This window comes from Vigna unguiculata, chromosome 3 (genome assembly GCF_004118075.2).
Source record: "Vigna unguiculata cultivar IT97K-499-35 chromosome 3, ASM411807v1, whole genome shotgun sequence".
Lineage (NCBI taxonomy): Eukaryota > Viridiplantae > Streptophyta > Magnoliopsida > Fabales > Fabaceae > Vigna > Vigna unguiculata.
Window position 1 is genome coordinate 22927808 of NC_040281.1, and position 19393 is coordinate 22947200.

General features: G+C 38.5%; 2 protein-coding genes across 2 annotated transcripts; both read left to right on the top strand.

Annotated features, from left to right (window-relative positions):
- The first annotated feature begins 1399 nt into the window (after positions 1-1399).
- Positions 1400-13293, top strand: LOC114178447 (probable phosphoinositide phosphatase SAC9). Its single transcript, XM_028064362.1, has 13 exons — positions 1400-1625; positions 1708-2303; positions 3193-3325; positions 3753-4972; positions 5290-5397; positions 5507-5677; positions 6038-6280; positions 7082-7507; positions 8561-9382; positions 10137-10334; positions 10427-10885; positions 10986-11213; positions 12727-13293. The coding sequence occupies exons 1-13, from the start codon at positions 1613-1615 to the stop codon at positions 13006-13008; spliced, it is 4899 nt and encodes a 1632-aa protein (XP_027920163.1). The 5' UTR covers positions 1400-1612; the 3' UTR covers positions 13009-13293.
- A 187-nt stretch (positions 13294-13480) lies between these two features.
- On the top strand, positions 13481-14410 carry LOC114178448. Its single transcript, XM_028064363.1, has 2 exons — positions 13481-13814; positions 13978-14410. Exons 1-2 carry the CDS (start codon positions 13618-13620, stop codon positions 14216-14218), a joined length of 438 nt encoding a protein of 145 aa, XP_027920164.1. The 5' UTR covers positions 13481-13617; the 3' UTR covers positions 14219-14410.
- Positions 14411-19393: the final 4983 nt, after the last annotated feature.

Genomic DNA, 19393 nt, shown 5'->3' on the forward strand with positions numbered 1-19393 from the left:
TGAAATGTGTGTTATAAATTAAATGAAGATGTATGAGAAGAAGAAGAGACAAATACAATAATAAGAGAATAGTAAGAGAAGAAGAATGAGGAAAAAGAGGAAGAGGAGACAATGATAGTAACGACAACTGCGACGATGACAATGACAAAAGGAGGATGAATAAGAGAAAGAGTAAAAAATACTCAATACAACAACAAACAACAATGACAATGATGGGTGCACTAACACAACATTAGACGTAATAACAGTGGCAACAATGTTGGCCAAAAAGAAAAAAGAAGTAGAGAAAGAAAAAAAAAAAAAGAACAGAAGTAAAGGAAAAGAATTACTAAATCACGATATTTATTAAATCAATAATTTCTCTTTGTTGAAAAATATTTTCAATTATTGATAAATTTTGTCCTTTAATACATTTGATTTTTTTATTAGTCATTATCATAATTTCTTATCTCAATTACTGCAAAATTAATATGTATTCCCTACTTACAAGAAAAAAAAATCGGTGATTCACTTTTAAAAAAATCTAATTTTGATCGTAACTTTATTATGCTTAAACTTAATTATTTTGTTTAATGATCCTTTATTACAAAATGTACAAGGCTTTTGATTAAAATGAATTGATACACAGTAACACTTGATCAACTTTAACTTTTATTATGCTTAAACTTAATTATTTTGTTTAATGACCCATTTATTACAAAATGTACAAGGTTTTTATTAAACTTAGTTGATACAAAGTAATACTTGATTAACTTTAACTTTCATATTTATAACAATATATAAAAAGATATATTATTTTTGTCCACATTTCATTATTCTTTTTATCCTTAATTATTTTAAAAATTAATTATTTTATAAATAATTTATTTTTAACTATTATTCTAATTTTTTTTGTCTTAAATTGTTATTTTAAAAACTTCTTTTGTTTACATATTTTATTTTTCTAAATTTATATTTAACAATTATTTTAAAAATTAATTAAATATTTTTTATTGATCTTAATTTTTTAAAATTAAAAAATGCGAATACACACGTATTATCACGCTTATATTTTTGTTAGACAAAAGTAAAATACAAATTTAAAAGTTCACAAAAATAGACCATAATTTTAAATATTATCATTGATAAAAAAATATCGCAATATTAATTACTTAATTATGCGTGCCAATTTTTTTTTATGAGATTATTTTTTTGACACTTTTAATTGTGATGGTGTTAAAATTACTAAGCATGATAACTTCGAACTCGCATAAAAATAATCAAACAAAATACAAAAGAATAAAGAAATAACTACTTTTTAAAAAATAGAATAACAAATTAAATCTGAACAACAAGATACACAATTTAGCCTATAACACACAGAATTAAATTCTAGAAAAGGAAAATGATTTCACTAAATAAACATTCTACTGAGATACATGAAAAAAACAAACAATTTCTTTTGTTTTCAATCCATTTATCGTAAAATAAATTAGCTCGCCTGAAGCGAGGCAATACTCATTTCGGTGGTCGTGAACTTGATTCCGTCGGAATCAATCCCCAAATCTTCATCCCTCGCCGGAAGCGATTCCGTATATGAGCGGTGGCGCGCCTTCGATTCAATTCCTAACCGATGGATTCACCGGGTAAGCTAAGCTGGATCCACCCGTTACATTACCGTTCGATAAATTTTCATTTCCCAACGAATTCGCGTTCGTTAATTTTCAGGTGCTTTGAGGGACACGTCGGTTATCGTGGTGACGCTGGAGTCCGACGAAGTCTACATCATCGTGAGCCTCTCCATCAGAACGGACACTCAGGTAATCTACGTCGATCCAACCACCGGGGCGCTTCTCTACTTTGCCAGGCCAGGGTTCGATCTGTTCAAGTCGCAGGGTGAGGCCTTGAATTTCGTCACCAATGGATCGCGATTTGCTTGCAAGAGCAAGACTCCCGCAAGGGCGATATTAGGATACGCCGCGTTCGGGAACGTGGCGATGCTCCTCGTCGCGACGAGGTTGACCGCCAGCGTTCCCAATATGCCGGGTGGCGGTTGCGTGTACACGGTGGCGGAGAGCCTCTGGATCAGGATTCCGCTGCACAATGCGGTGTCGCTGGGGAAGGGAGAGGCCAAGAACGTGCAGGAGTTGACGGAGCTTGATATTGACGGGAAACATTACTTCTGCGAGACGAGGGATGTTACGCGCCCTTTTCCAAGCCGCTTCCCGATGAATCAACCTGATGAGGAGTTTGTTTGGAACGCGTGGTTTTCTACGCCGTTTGTTGATATTGGCTTGCCACGGCATTGCGTCACGCTACTGCAGGTTCTGTGATCTCTTCTGTTTACGTTTGAGTGAATGTAGTATACCATAATTTAGAATTATCTATTGAACCCTGAGAATTGCAAGAAAGTACGTGAGAGTTGGATACTTCAAATGTGCAACTGAGTGAATCTAGTGTAACTTGCTCTTGAGATATCAGTTGCTTTGTTGAATCTTGCTAATTGCGTGAAAATAGGATAATCTGAATTCGGGAGTTCAATACAATTAATGTTACTCAAGGTTTTGAATTGTCGTCCCGGTTGATGTTTGTTGCGTTCCTAGATATTGTACGAAATTGCAAACCAATGTGCAATTGTCGTTGTGTTTCAGTTAATACACCCCACAAACCTTAATGTTGTGATCGAAATTGTAGTTGCAGACTGTTTTTTGAACCATGGTTACCTCTGTTATCTTGCTAGCTGAAAGATTTTGTTTGTGCAAATTGGATGCCAAGAAAGATGAGTTTGTTAGGAGGTTGATGAATTTTTTGCATTAACAACTAAGGATGTAAATGAATGAATTTGTGGTTTGCTTTCTGAAAGATGGCATTTGTTGCGTTTGGCAACATGGGTAGACGAGATTGTAGTGGACTGATGCAACAAAAAGTCTCTTTATGAACTCGCAATTGTGGTATACTTGTTTAAGTTTTGTAATTCACATCCTTGTATAGTGAGAATGATAAAATAATCATGAAGGTATGGATGTGCTTTGGCTGTTAGTTTGTTTTTGTGGGTATTGGTTTTCTTTTCTACCTCCATGCTTGTGCAGGCTCTGTCTCAATTAGTGATTATCTTTTATAGCAATGCTGTACCAAAGATAGTAAGTGTATAGATCGATTAAGATGTGAAATTCACATGTGCATTCTTTTGTCTCACTTGGTCTTGATGTGTAGGGGTTTGCAGAATGTAGAAGTTTTGGAAGCTCAGGTCAACTCGAAGGTATTGTGGTTCTCATAGCTCGTCGAAGTAGGCTTCACCCGGGTACTCGATACTTGGCAAGGGGCCTAAATTCATGTTTCAGTTCAGGTGAATGTAGATATCATTGCTTGTTTAACTTGCATTTTCCATTATAATTAGTTGATTTGTTGACTCACATAAGAATAGCTATCTGGGCTGACTTTAAGGAAATAATAATTTATTTTAACTTATTCCTGTTTGTCTATGATTTCCATCATCTTGTAAATTATAGTTTCAGTAGCTCTACTCGTTTTCTATTTATTATGTAGAACCTTATTTTTCTTCCCAATGACATGCGTTAATCTCGTTGTTTAATTTCCCAAATAGGGAAAGTTTCACAATCACTTATTTCACCCTAGTTCTTTTTGTAGTGTAACTTGTGCTTACTGTTCCTATCATTTATTCATCATATATTCTGTTTTGCCCCCTTGATAATCATCATTTGTGTGCCTTAGTATTACCACTTGCCAAATGTTTATTAGGTTCCATTTTGCAGGAAATGAAGTGGAGTGTGAACAACTTGTATGGGTTCCCAAACGATCTGGTCAAAGTGAACCTTTCAACACATATGTGTGGCGAAGAGGCACTATTCCTATCTGGTGGGGTGCAGAACTGAAAATTACAGCTGCAGAAGCTGAAATTTATGTTTCAGATTGCGATCCTTATAAAGGAAGTGTAGAGTATTATGGAAGACTGAGTAAGAGATACGATGCTCGAAATCTAGATGTACGTGCTGGTGAGAAACCGAACAGGAAAGCCTTGGTTCCCATTGTCTGCATAAACTTGCTTCGAAATGGTGAAGGGAAGTCAGAGTCCCTTTTAGTTCAACATTTCGAGGAGTCTATTAACTTTATTAGATCATCTGGGAAGCTTCCGTACACTCGGGTGCATTTGATAAATTATGATTGGCATGCTAGTACAAAATTAAAAGGTGAACAAATCACAATTGAAGGTTTATGGATACTTCTGAAAGCACCTACTATATCCATAGGTATATCTGAAGGGGATTATTTGCCTTCCCGACAACGAATAAATGATTGCAGAGGTGAAGTTATCTACAATGATGATTTTGAAGGTGCATTCTGCTTAAGAACACATCAAAATGGGATCATACGTTTTAACTGTGCCGATTCTTTGGATAGGACCAATGCTGCTAGTTTTTTTGGCTGCCTCCAAGTATTCACCGAGCAATGTAGACGGTTAGGGATATCACTTGATAGTGATTTGGCTTTTGGTTATCAGTCAATAAGAACTAATTATGGTGGATATACTGCTCCACTGCCACCTGGGTGGGAGAAGCGATCTGATGCTGTGACAGGCAAAACATATTATATTGACCACAATACCAGAACAACCACATGGATGCATCCATGTCCCGATAAACCATGGAAGAGATTTGATATGACATTTGAGGAGTTCAAGAGAACAACAATTTTATCTCCCGTATCTCAACTTTCTGACCTTTTCTTACTTGCTGGGGATATTCATGCTACTCTTTACACCGGTTCCAAAGCAATGCATAGCCAAATACTTAGCATATTCAGCGAAGAAGCAGGAAAGTTTAAACAGTTTTCTGCTGCACAGAATGTGAAAATCACTCTGCAAAGAAGATATAAGAATGCAGTTGTGGATAGCTCTCGTCAAAAGCAATTAGAAATGTTTCTTGGATTGAGGCTTTTCAAGCATCTTCCATCGATTTCCCTTAAACCTCTACATGTATGTGACTTGCCAACTGTCAAAGTTAACTGAGTGATGCCTTTCTGTTTCTTTTTCATGCATCAAGTGCCTAGCAATTGCAGTTTCATAATTAATTTCATGTTAGTCACTGAATCACATCTCCTTTCACTTTTTGCATCTCTCTGTCGCTAAATTTTCTGTATTCATGTCTGCTTTTGGTTGAGGGATTCCACTTTTAACTGTTGACTTGTAATGCCAATATGGTATAACTTTTAATGTTGAAACTTTAAAACCTTGTGGTTTTTAATGGGAACAGGCAAGCAGTTATCAATAACTTAGCCATCTGATCATTGTAGGTACCATCTCGACCGTCTGGTTTTGTTCTCAAACCAATTGCAAACTTGTTTCCTATTTCTGGTGGTGAAGCTAATCTTCTGAGTTTCAAAAGAAAAGGCCTTGTCTGGGTATGCTAAATGGTTTCTGCTTTTCATGTATAATTTTTTTCAATTATATATACCTGAAATTTTTATATATCTCATCTTACCAAAATATGTATACCTTTTCCTGTCACAGATTTGTCCACAGCCTGCAGATGTAGTTGAAATCATTATTTATCTCGGTGAACCTTGCCATGTTTGTCAGCTCCTTCTCACAATATCCCATGGTGCAGATGATTCAACTTATCCATCTACAGTTGATGTAAGGACAGGGCGCCATTTAGATGGGCTTAAACTGGTCTTGGAGGTCTGTATTTGGTTCTCATTGTGTCTAACAACTTAATATTCATGTGTGCATATTACTACTGAAATAGTTGGTCATGCTATTTGAATAGGAAGAATTCTTGCGCTTATTTGTGTTGTGTGCAATGTAAAACTTTCTAAAGGAATAGCTTGAAAGGCATCTTCAGTTTTTAATTATTATTTTGACTGTATATTCTTTATGGTTTACATAATGCAATATCTGCTTAGGTATAAAATAACATTATTTGAATTTTTGTAAGCAATGGTTTGTCTAGCTAAGGGGCAAGCAACTTATTACTTTCTTTTATGGAGTTTTTATGAATATAGTTCTGACATCTGAACCTGTCTGACATCTATTTGGCAGGGTGCTTCTATACCACAATGTGCAAGTGGGACCAACCTTGTGATACCCTTACCTGGGGCAATTAGTGCAGAAGATGTGGCTATAACTGGGGCAAATTCTCGTCTTCATTCCCAAGATGCATTACCCTTCTCCTTACTGTATGATTTTGAGGAACTTGAGGGAGAGTGGGATTTCCTTACTCGCGTAGTTGCACTAACCTTTTATCCAACTGTTTCTGGAAGAAAACCATTAACACTTGGTGAGGTATGAGTCGTGGCTTGACAAACTATAATAGTGTTTGGCATTTTTATTTAACATTCTATGAGGATTGCATGACTGCACTACTTTTTCTTGTGATTGAAATCCTATATATTGCAAATACGATGCATAATTTAGCTGAATAGGTGAGTTGATAATCAATCAATATAGGTTTAAATTCTCCATGTAACAATTTTACTTCCAAAATCCCATTCTTCTCCTATTCTCTGTATAACATTAGTAAATTTGATGTAGATCCATTTTGAGGTTCTGTATTGTGTGAAAGTCCATTACTAAAATCAAAATTTAATGAATCTTTCTGCCCGCCCCATTTTTAAATAGCGGGTGCTAAAGTATCCTTTGCTTTTAATTCTAATGTTTCCTAGCTAAGTGAATTGTTGTCTCAGTATTAATTTACACTGCATTTCAATAATGACGAAAACTTGTTCCTTTTCTAAATGGATTTCATTCTAGCACATTTTCATTATTTCCTTTTTTCTCTAATACAATTTTCATTTTGATGAAACAAATATTTTTTAAAATGTCAAGGTCTTCAAATTAAATTTGAAAATGCACATCTAGACCCGTGCTCAAAAAGCAATGCAACATGATTTTTATCGTTCTTCTACTTGTTACTAAACTAGTGGTTGAATGATTTACTTGCGTAGGTGCTCTCCCCATGCCTATTAGTATTAATTCAATTGCCGAGTTTATTCTTTATTGCTCTACTTCTATTTTCAAGGTAGACCTGTAAATTTGGGTTACATAAATCTTTAATTGCTGCTATATGATGTGGTTTGTCTATAGATTGAAATCCTTGGAGTTTCTCTTCCTTGGAGTGATGTATTTACCAACGAAGGCCCTGGTACAAGATTAGTTGAGCATGTCAAGAAGTTTCAAGAAGAGCAAAATCCATTTTTATCTGATTCTGATACTAGTCCATTTAACCCTTCATCCATTGAAAAAGTATCACCAACCGAGCAAGGAGGCAGTTCTGCTGACCTTTTGCTTGACCTCCTGTCTGGGGATGACCCACTTCCACACCCACTTGCACAACCAGTTACTGACAACGTTGTCTACCAGGAAAGTGACCCACTTGATTTCTTGGACCTAAGTGTTGAAAATCGTGGTGCCAAAAGTGATGGTAAATTTTCAGCAGAAGATGCCCGACATTCAGATAGTAATGCTGAACAATATTTGAAGTGCCTTAAAACTCTTGCGGGGCCAGGTCTGGTATGTTATAAATTTCATGCTGTTTCTATGAATCATCATAAATTTTCCGATAACATTCTTTTCTCTCATCATGATGAATGTTCCATACATTATTGTTGTTGTCAAAGATGATTCATGACATAATATTTGGATGTAAGTTTCATTCATGATTGTTATTTGTTATCAGATTCCTTGCAGTTTCCACTAAGGGATATTGTTATCTTATTTACCAAATTTCACACTTGTATTTGCATCAGAGTACATTCACTTTTATTTGGATAAAATTTCTATACTTCAGAATTTGTAGCAGTTTATATTGGTTAATTTAGAGGTGGTGGAAAAGTAAATTGTGTATTTGGTTGGATCAAAAAGTGAGTCAAGGTTTTATTTGAGTAAGTCCCTTAAATTAGTCCTCAAGGTTACATAGACAGGGGGTTTTTACATTTAGTCCCCTTGTCTCTTGGTCCTTTTTAACTTTATTTCTCCGGATTGTATTGCCTGTATTGCCCCAAAAGAGAATCGAGTTTTGCAAATTTGGGATTAATGGAAGGACTTTAAAATCTTCGGGGCTAAAAGGCCTGAAACCCTCCTTGTCTTTCTCTATTAAGTAGTTATTTTATAAAGAGAAAAATGGAATAAATGTGTTGCTTACACTCTGAGATATAGGTTATGCTTATGGCTTCTCTCTCCAGTACTCAGCTATTTCAAGGGAGTTTCATTTTTCATTGGGTAGGGAGAGTCTAGGCAGCATTTTATTTCATTTGTTTGAGGATATTTCTATTATGAGTCATACTTTTTTCATTTCTCCCTAATACAATTTCTTTAGCAAAAAATGTGAAATTCCTGATAAGCCATGCCAAACCAAGAGATGTTGGAGAACTGGTTAATAGTGATTGGTTAATCAGTCACTTAAAATGGATTGAATAATTTGATTCACCACCCTTGGGGTGGCTTAGCTGGGGCACTGAATGTAAAGTTATATTATACATATAGCTCTTAAACGGAAGAAGTAATTGTTCTTTTGGTATCTTCGGTTTGAATCTAATTCGTGAAGTATTGGGGTATGTTTTGTAGCAAAGAAAAATCAACTTCATTGAAGCCATGAAACTTGAAATTGAACGTCTTAAGTTGAATCTTTCTGCTGCTGAAAGGGATAGAGCCTTGCTATCCGTTGGAATGGATCCTGCAACCATTAATCCCAATGCACTTCTTGATGAAGCTTATATGGCAAAATTATCTAAAGTTGCAAACAATCTTGCTCTGCTTGGTGAAACTTCTCTTGAAGATAAAATTGTTGCTGCTATTGGTCTTGGGACTCTTGATGATAATCCAATAGATTTCTGGAATATTATCAGTCTTGAGGAAACCTGTTCTGGTGGCAACTGTGAAGTGCGTGCTGAAATTAAAAAGGAAGTTCATTCATCTAGCACAATGTCATCTACTGGTGCTTCAGAAGCTATATTCTTGTGTTCCCAATGTGAAAGGAAGGTTTGTAGAGTTTGCTGTGCAGGGAGGGGGGCACTTCTGCTTGTTGGATATAACACTAGAGGAGAGGTCATGAATTACAATGGTGCTTCAAGCCAAAGTGGCCTTGTTGATTTACCTGTAAATCGTTTATTAGCTCGGGATGGTATAATTTGCAAACGATGTTGCCAGGATATTGTGCTTCAGGCATTGATTTTGGACCATGTGAGGGTTCTGATTAGCTTACGAAGAACAGAACGCGTGGAAAAGGCTGCTTGCAATGCTTTGAAGCAAATCATTGGTTTATCTTGGGATTATCTTCTAGAAAAGAATAATGCCGATGATAACAAGCGTAATGGAAAAACAGTACGTTCGTTACTGAATGGATATGAATCCCTTGCTGAATTTCCTTTTGGCAGCTTTCTACACCCGGTATTTATTTAACTTAATTTATTTTTATTTTTGGCACTGCTTCATTTTTTTTTTTTACTTTTCCATGTGAATTATCAAGCTGCATACAGCTACATCTACCAAAGATGTGTTTAATCAATGATATATAACTTTCATCAAGAGTTAAATCATGCATGGATGAGATTAATACCAATTATCTAAATGATTTTAATATTTGATTGTTCAGCGGTGAATATGTTGTTGTGAAAGGAAGGAAATTTGATACAATTGATGCAAGAACTTGAGATATAAGTTTTCGTTCAAACAATCACAAAATTTAGGCATGCAATTGCAAGAATTGTGTATATGATTTTTTTGTAGCTGAATTCTTGTGTATGATTACGAGGCCTCATTTTGCTAGACTATTGGAGCTGAATTAATGATTTTCAAGTGATATATCCAAAAAATATAGTAAAGAGAATCTTGTTGTCTAGAAAAGATTTAGAAAACTAGCAAATACCATATATCGTTAATTACATTGGCTGCTTTATAACAAATATTTCATCATTTTTAGTGGTTTAATCAACTGTGACTCTTTTATTATCCGCTTGTGTGTGCTAATTGCATGTTAAGTGAAGCATTATGTGGTTAAATTTTGTGTTGCCACCATGCAGGGAAAATAATAGATTTTTTTGCTTATTGGGGAGCCAGTATGATTCTTGGTCTTTCAAATGCAAGTGTAATCCTGCTTTTGCAACACATCTATATGCTATAACCATTATCCATGAAATTGCAGGTTGAAGCAGCAGCAGATTCTGCTCCATTTTTGTCATTGCTTGCGCCTTTAAATTCTGGTTTGGGGTTATCATATTGGAAAGCTCCATCTCGTACCTCTGCCGTTGAATTTGGAATTGTCCTGGGCAATATTTCTGATGTTAGTGGGGTTATATTGATTGTCAGTCCATGTGGCTACTCTGCGGCTGATGCTCCTATTGTAAGTATTTGTATGTCATTCCTCTGTGCTTTATTTTTTCCTTTTATTGTTCATTCAGTTTAAAGTTAAACTCTAGGAATATGTTGGCACAGGTGCAAATTTGGGCAAGTAACAAAATACACAAGGAAGAAAGATCTTTAATGGGAAAGTGGGATCTGCAATCTATGATTAATGCTTCCTCAGAATTATATGGACCTGAAAAGTCAGGAACAGAGCATAAAGTTCCTAGACATGTGAAGTTTCCCTTCAAGAATTCTGTTCGCTGCAGCATAATATGGATAAGTTTACGCCTTCCGCGAGTGGGTTCAAGTTCTATGAATATTGGAAATGACTTCAATCTGTTGTCTGTTGATGAGAACCCTTTTGCACAAGAAACTCGACGTGCCTCATTTGGAGGATCTATTGAGAGTGAACCCTGTCTTCATGCCAAGAGGATTTTAGTGGTTGGAAGCTCCGCTAGGAAGGAAGTTGATCTTAAACCACAACAAAGCTCTGACCAGTTGGCCCTGACTGGGTGGTTGGAAAGAGCACCACAGCTAAACAGATTCAAGGTAAAGTATACGCTATTTTTCTTAATCCTTTTGTGATAATCATTTTGTTTTTGAAGTTATCTCGGTCTCAAAAATATGTAATAACATCTTATTTTATCAGGTTCCAATTGAGGCTGAAAGATTGATGGACAATGATCTTGTCCTGGAGCAGTATCTGTCTCCTGTTTCTCCCTTGCTTGCTGGTTTTCGTCTAGATGCCTTTAGTGCAATCAAGCCTCGGGTTACCCATTCACCTTTTTCAGATGTACATGGCAAACATTTTCCTTCCCTTGTGGATGACAGATACATCACTCCAGCCGTATTGCATATTCAAGTATCTGTTCTCCAGGTAATTACTGAAACATTACTGCTTTTTGTCACGTTTCTCTTGCCTAGGTATATCCATGGAGGTTCTCCTTCCATGAATTGCTATGTTTATTAGAGCTCTGATTCTGTGTACCTAATTTTTTTGTTGGGGTCATGGTTGTTTGGCACCTGCACAATAATATGCAGAATGAATTTTAAAATAATAAAAAAGGCATCAGGGTTTAATTCACAAAGTATTTTTATTATATCCACGAAGAAGCACAAGTTTTCCTATTTTTAAGTAGTAGAAAAATAGATCGTCCGTTTGTTTTTTAAAGTTACACTTCATAGAAAATTTTCCTTCATAAGAGCAATTTGTTTTTTTTTTTAACAGAAATGGGAGTACTATGGCATCACTATGTTATTTGCCACCCCAACTATGTTGACACCACCAACAACATCAATCATTTGCGGCACATCAAAATAATTATAGAAAGAAAGAAGAAAATATAAAAACAGTGGGGGAACCAAACCTTGCCCATTAATCCCTAACCCTTTTTGAAAGGGTAAATCAAATCTCTTATAAAAACTCAGGACAAATAAAACTAGGAACATTGTCCCACCAAGTATAACCTTGAGATCTAGTGCCATAATGACTTTATCCATGCATTGATTATCTTTTCTAAAAATAGGCAAACAATGAATGCACATAGTAGTATTATTATTCACACAATAATTCAACCATCTATTGTGAAGATTCTAAGGAATAATACGAGTATTGGACCGAGCTTGAATAATAAGTTGAGAGTTACACTCAATCCAAAAATTAATCCAATGACACCTATGATCTCAGCATATAAAGCATTATGAACACTAAGCTATGAAGAGAAATAATCCACAATGGAAGCATGATGATCTCTAAAAATAATCCCACAACCAAATACACTAAGAGAACCTTTAGCTGTCCCATCAGCATAAGTATGTTACATTTAATCCAATGTGAAGGAAGAGGAAGCCAAAAGTCAGGAACATAGGACACAACCTTCCTAGGATGTATGTGCACTCCAAAACTTTTAAAGAATAGTAAGCTTATACGCATTGGACTTCATACAATCGGTACAAAAACTCTTAGCGCGATTGACCACAACATAAGGGTAAAATGTACAAAGTCTTAGTTTTAATGATATTTTGAAGTCTAAGTCCTAAGTTTATTTTTATCATGAAATAGCAATTCGAAATCTTAAGCTCTTAGGTGAATAAATACAGATGATTTTTATGTTACATTGGCTAGAGGCATAGAATCAGGGGTCCATAGTCCACCTAGTCTATGCTAAAATTCTATTTTTTGTTTAATTAGAAAGGGGCGATTCCGATTGATTTAGAGACCTCTGGCTCTCTAAAAGGCTTGTTATGAACTGACTGTTCCATGAACACGAGCTGTCGGATAAAGACATTTTCTTTTGTTACATTTTACATCTACTCGCCCCACTTTTGAAGTATTCCTTTTTATTCATCTTTTATGGGTGAAACAACCGGACTATTTTGATTGATTTCAGGAACCCCATACCGTGGTCACCATTGGTGAGTACCGATTACCAGAGGCACGAGCGGGAACACCAATGTACTTTGACTTCTCTGGCCAGATTCAAACTCGCAGAATTTCCTTCAAACTACTCGGAGATATTGCAGCTTTTACTGATGACCCCTCAGAACAAGATGATTCTGGCACTAGAATTTCTCCACTGGCAGTAGGGCTATCTTTGTCTAATAGAATTAAGCTGTATTACTATGCTGATCCATATGACCTTGGCAAATGGGCTAGCCTGGGAGCAGTTTAATTACACACGTCAGTACTGGTTATTATATTGATTGACTGTGTAAACATTATGTTGTATTATGGTATGTAAAGTTCATCCATTGATGTAACAGTATTATAGGATTATTCTATTAGGAACATTATTTGTATCATTTCTGGCCACTTGTGGGTTAGCTTGGAAAAGGTGGGATTTGGGAGTTTTTGATGGGGTTAGGGTTTGGAGGTTCGATTTTAGTAGTTATTTAGTTTACCAAAAGGGTGAATTTCATTTTTGACTTATATTTTAAATGTAATTGTTTCTCTCAAATTTTCTAAATTCTGTACATGTGCACTGGAGCACTGTTTGCAATATTTTACGTTGAAACTGGCAAGCCGATGAGCACTTGAACCTATAGCAGAATTTCTTCTGGAGCCACGGTTTGGTTTCAATAAACAAAAAACGTGAATTAAAACAAAGGCGAAGATGGGGAGGGTCCACGGTGGACAAAGCGATGGAACCTTATCTGGAATGAGCCAATGGATTTCCACTAGCAGATCACACACTTATTCAAATAACATCCACACTAATGTTGCCCAGTATTTTCCTATTTCGTGTAACGAGATAACCACCAAAACTTAATCATAGGAGCCAATGGCTCATTTACTAGCACCACCTCCTACCACTCTCTCCTCGAGAGCCCGCAACAGCCTCCTCTATTCTCGGAAAAATGGTAACTTTCCGACGTCAACAGTCTCCTGCTTTGGTCCCCAATATCAACAATCTCAGCCCTCTTCCATCTCTGATCTTCATCAAGTCCCTTCTCATAGTGACCACTCTCTGCGTCGCAGGTAATACTTTATAACTTGTTAACGTAGAGAAGTATTTTACTTTTACTCTCATTATTATTACTGTTGTAGTCTATTGAAATTAAATGAATAAAACGAATACGGTAGCTAATAAGATGAAATAAAGAATGGTGCATTGTTGTTACAATTACAATATTGCGTGTAGGACATTGATGGGGCTGAGTGGTGCGGTAGTGGTGGGGTTGGGTTTGATTGATGAGCAAAGGGCAAGTGGTGCTGCAAGGCGCCCACCGCCTCCACCACCAACGGAGAAAAAGGACCCGAGCGTGAGTGGTGTTATGGCTAAAATATTGGCTAGCAAGAGGAGAAAAGAAGCCATGAAAGAAGAAGTTGAGAAGCTGAGAGCCAGAGGCAAAACCGTTAATAAAGACGCACCACCACCTTAATAGTTTCCTTCCACATGTTTAACCTTTCTATTGGTTAATTTTACTTTTGTATTACCATTGTCGTTCAATTGAATAAGACATTTTAGCTTCACAGGTTTAATGGAGTGAAATGACATTCTTTTACAAAGAAATACTTGTTGATGATTTTGTAAGACCTCACAGGACTGTCATTAATGGTTGTGCTTACAATGAGCCAAATCATGTTGATGATTACCCCGCACGACTCCTTCAAGACTAATAAGTTCAATCTTTCGTGCTGCTATTATGAGAAAACTACAAAAATTTTCTAATTGGTGTTATAATATGAATCAACCCATAAAATCAAACGCATTACGAACTAGATCAAAGCATCATTCAAATTGTTGTGTTAATATTCATCAAGCTGAGATATCAATCAATCACCTATTCAATTTCTAACTCACATGATATGTATATCATAGTCATGACTTAACCTATTTAGAGTTAAAGAGAAGAATAGAATCAAATTTTATAAATAAAACTCAAATCCTTATGTGCATGATATTTGTAATGGTTAATTGCTTGAAGAATTTAGCCTTCAAGCAATGTAACTAATTTTTAAATTCAAAATTGGAAAGCTTGTTTTCAAGTATACCGAAATTGTTTATACTAATATGTAATTCGACTCAGTACAACTTACTAGGCTCAATTAATTAACTCATAATACAATTGTTCTTGTAAGGGTAGGAGCCAAGCGATCTCAAGAGCCTTCAGTCTTCTTCTTCTTACTCCACGTCTCCTCTCCTTACGGCTGACTCTGGTCCACCGTTAAGAGTGGGGTACCTGCAAACACTCCGATGCCTAAGTCAGTAATAACCCAATATTCTCTCTGTACTATATGAGTTTTAGATAGCATACCACATGTCAGTCAGTAAATTGTCCTTTATACTACCTGCATTATTCCCACTTTTATTGCCTACAGGGCGGTTTCCTTCTCCCATTAAGCACTAAGGAATCTTAATCAATACGGTAACTGCCCCCAGACCTTAACGATAACATTTCTACATTCCCATTACAGTTGAACTTCTGAACTCTTGGACCTGTGTGCTATCTTTGTCATGACTGGGATAGGTCTACCCCTCTGCACTGCTGGCCCATTACGCATCAGGACCCTTGGGCCGAGATGTACCAGGCACCAAGGGCCGACATCTACTCGGCCTCCAATCCTAAACGCGCCTGCCACCCTGTCAAGCCACGCCTTGACTCCAGTGGCCAAGATGTGTTTGGCCATTAGGCCGTGGTGTTCACGGCACCTGGACCGAGATACATGCATCTGACTACACCACCCTAATCCTCTTCTACTGACTGTGCCTTATCCTGAGTAACACCCTTTCCTGTCGTGTCCGTGGCCGAGTACATCCCTCCCAGGCTTCCCTATTGTACCTAACTAATGGGATGTACCCAGGCTTTCTATACACTAGCCCCCCAGGCTCGCAGTAAACAAAGTAAAACAAGAGTCTGTATGAAAACATAAGTGAAAGAGAGAGGGGTCGTACGTCAGCTCTGCAAAACAGAAATAGGAGTGTAGGGTCTAGAGATAGACTGGAAATAGCACGGGGCTCGAGATACAAGCTATGATGGCGACATCGAAATCCGTGCATGACCTATGTATAACTGATATCAGTGGGCTCCTATAAATAAAGATGAGGGCTCATAGTGAAAAGGATTTGCGCTCTGAGAAGGGAAGCCCCCCAAGCGAAGAAGTAGCAGCCTCCCCAGGTATGTCATCCCTTTCGGCTTATTGTTCTTCCAGTAGGTGTAGTGAGTCAAACGAGGAGCGGGATATACCTGATTCGTCGAATAGTCTAACATCCTTAGAGGATAGCGACTGTACTGTAGGGGCTGAGCAATATGCGGCCTTACATCGCCCGGGGTATGACTGGGCAGACCCTAGAGTGAAGCTTCCCTTGTCGCGGTTCACCCAATCCGCCGAACTAGCAGCCTGGCGCAAACGGGCTGATATCATAGCAGATACCGTTGATGAGCGTATTGTAAGTGTTGAGCGGGTTAGGAGAGGGGATAGCGTGTGCCACAGGCGTGAGGGTCATTCGCATGATTTCTTTTATATGTACGCAACCTTAGTGACTGATTTGCATGTATGCGTGCCGTTTGACGATTTCACAATGGGTGTGTTAAGAGTGTTAAATGTAGCTCCTAGTCAATTGCACCCCAACAGTTGGGCTGCCTTGCAGTCCTTCAGATTGATTTGCCGCGTGCTACATCTGAAACCATCACCCCAAGTCTTTTTGTAGTACTATAGTACTCGGTTAGGGGAACTGGCCAGTTGGGTATCCCTTGTAGGCCAGAGTCACCAATGCCTGTTAGCTGCGTACACCCAGTCGTTTAAAAGATTTAAGACAGGGTTCTTTAAAGTCATTATTAGGTCCGCTGGGGCTGAGTATTTCTATTTTGATGGTGGAACGCCTAAATTTCCCTTTTATTGGACCAAATCCCCCACCACATATCGTATTTGGCCGAGAGAGTCTCTTACCCCAGAAGACCGACATACATTGGCCTACTTGGACCAACTGCCCAAGAAACTCTCTTCAAAGAAAATTATTGGTGTATTTAGATCCTTCCATACGCGCGATGAGTTATTCGGTATGTATGCTTGTTTGGCTAAATGCCAGTGGTATGGTGTTAATGGGGGTTGACGCATTGATGTTTGTGCAGGTATCATGGCAGCTGTCGGTGGCTCTGGAAAGGATATCTACTTGGAACTAAGGCGGAAGAGGATGGAAGAAGAAAAGAAAAAGAGTGGTGGAAGTGCTGGGCGGATGACAGTAGAAGGGTCGTCACAGAGGGGGGACCTGCTACCCCCACCTGTTGAAAAAAAGAGGGGCAAACGTCACGATAGGCCCTCCAAGCCAGGAACCCCCCACCCTCCTTCGCCAAAAAAGACGAGGACTGCTGAAGAAGAAAGCCAAGACGCCTTGTCGGCCCTCTTTGATGCCCAGTTGAAGATAAATGAAGGCATAGAGGTATCCTTATCCCCCGAGGAGGCGGAGATAGTGTCGGCCATCCGTCCAGAGACCGTGTTGTATGCACTGAACGAGTTTCAAGCGAGAGCTATGGTAATGAGACGACACCTGGAGACGGTTTTAAGCAAATTGCCAGACTCCAGTAGGCTATCTGTTGAAATACAAACATTGCAAAGAGATTTGGCAGAGGCGAATCAGAGGAGGCAAGAGGTGTCTCTACAGTTGGGTAGTGTGAAAAATGAGAGGTCCCAGCTGTTAAAGGAACGCAATACGCTGAAAACGCGTTGCAAGGAGCTGGAAATGAAAGATGAGGAATCCCAAACCGCGCTGGAAAAGCTGGAGGAGAAATTGACGGCCTTGCAGGCCAAACATACCTCGACCCTGGAGCGAATCTATGAGTTGGAAGGATATGTCATGGCGCAACATGAGGAAGGCTTTTACAAAGCCGTTTGCCAGACTGCCCACCTATTCAACTTCGATGCAGGAGATGATCGGATTAACATCGAGAAAGATGTTTATGATGGGGTCTTGATGCATATTGACGACATAGAGTCTGCCAAAGCTGCTGCTAGTGATCCAGGGAAGGTGCTGTCGCCGCCGTCTATTTGATGAACTTATGTGTGTGATGTTTTTTGTTTTGTGTGCTAAGAGGACATTATATGTTATGTGTAAAAGGCCTTGAAGGCATGTGCTGAACTTTTATGATTTGTAAGACGTCTGTAATGAACTATCGTATGTTTGTGTGATATGATTGGATGTTTGAATTAACTGCTTTATATGTACTGTGAATTAACGCAACAGGAACATGTCTTGCAATTATCTTAGCAAGATGAGTGGTAGCGACGTCCCTTAGCATGCGAGCGGGAATGTTGTCGGCCACTAAGGGAGATATATTCTCGGTCGCGATGGCCGAGCGCTGGGAAAAGGTAGGTTTTGGTGAGATATGGGAAAAGTTAACGTTATATGGAGCGTAGTGTCGGTGTATGGGAGGGATCATCGCGGTTAATGATGCTACCTGACCCATGGTGAATAGTTGAGGGGAGGGCTCGTCATGGTTAACGAGGCTTCCAGACCCCTTGGTAGAGTAAGAACTATATTGACGCTTAGAAAAAAATGAACCAATCCAATCGCAAAACAATATAAAAGGAACACAAATACTTTATTGGTAACAGGGATGCCTCATTAAAATCTCCTCGACAAAAACCCTCCTTAGGGAAAAAAAATCAAGGTAGGAAAGAGTACATCGCGTGAAACATAAAGAGTCTTAGCTATAATAAAATTTCAGATGTGACGAATTCCAAGTTGCTGGTATAGGGGTCCCAAATAGATACTCTAGGCGGTATGCTCCCTTGCCAATTACCTCCCGGATGCGAAATGGACCCTCCTAGTTAGGGGAGAATTTGCCTGCATGCTTTCGTGCGTTACTAGCCATCCGCCAAACCAAATCTCCTTGAAGAAACGATCGATGCTTGACTTTAGAATTATAGCGGCGTTGAGCTCGAACCTTGGATGCTGCTTCTCATATGCAACTACGATCCCTGAGCTCGGGAAGCAAGTCTAGGTTGATGAGCATGCTTTCGTTGTTAAGGTGAACGTCAAAGAACTGCCTTCTCAGTGAAGTGTCGCCAATTTCAATAGGAATCATTGCATCGACACCGTATGTCAGGCTGTATGGCGTTTCCTGAGTCGTGGATTGGGGGGTGCAGCGATAGGCCCACAAAACTTCCAGTAGTTCATCGACCCAGGTGCCTTTCGCCTCCCCGAGTCGTTTCTTCAATTCCTTCGATGTGACCTTGTTTACGGCCTCTGCTTGGCCATTTGTCTACGGATGCTCCACCGAACTAGTAATATGACGAATATAGAGTCCTTTGTAAAATTCAGCCAGCCCCTTATTAATGAATTGTCGCCCATTATCTGTTACAATGGTTTGTGGAACGCCAAACCTACAGATTAGATTGCGCCAAACAAACTTGTGTACGTGCTGAGCCGTGATCGTAGCGAGAGGTTATACTTCGATCCATTTGGTAAAATAATTGACCGCTACGAGCAAAAACTTGACCCGTCCCTTCCCAAGACTAAAAGGTCCTAAGATGTCCATACCCCACATAGCGAATGGCCATGGAAATATAATGGCATGAAGTTCCTCTGGCTTCGCGTGTAAGAGATTGCCATGCTG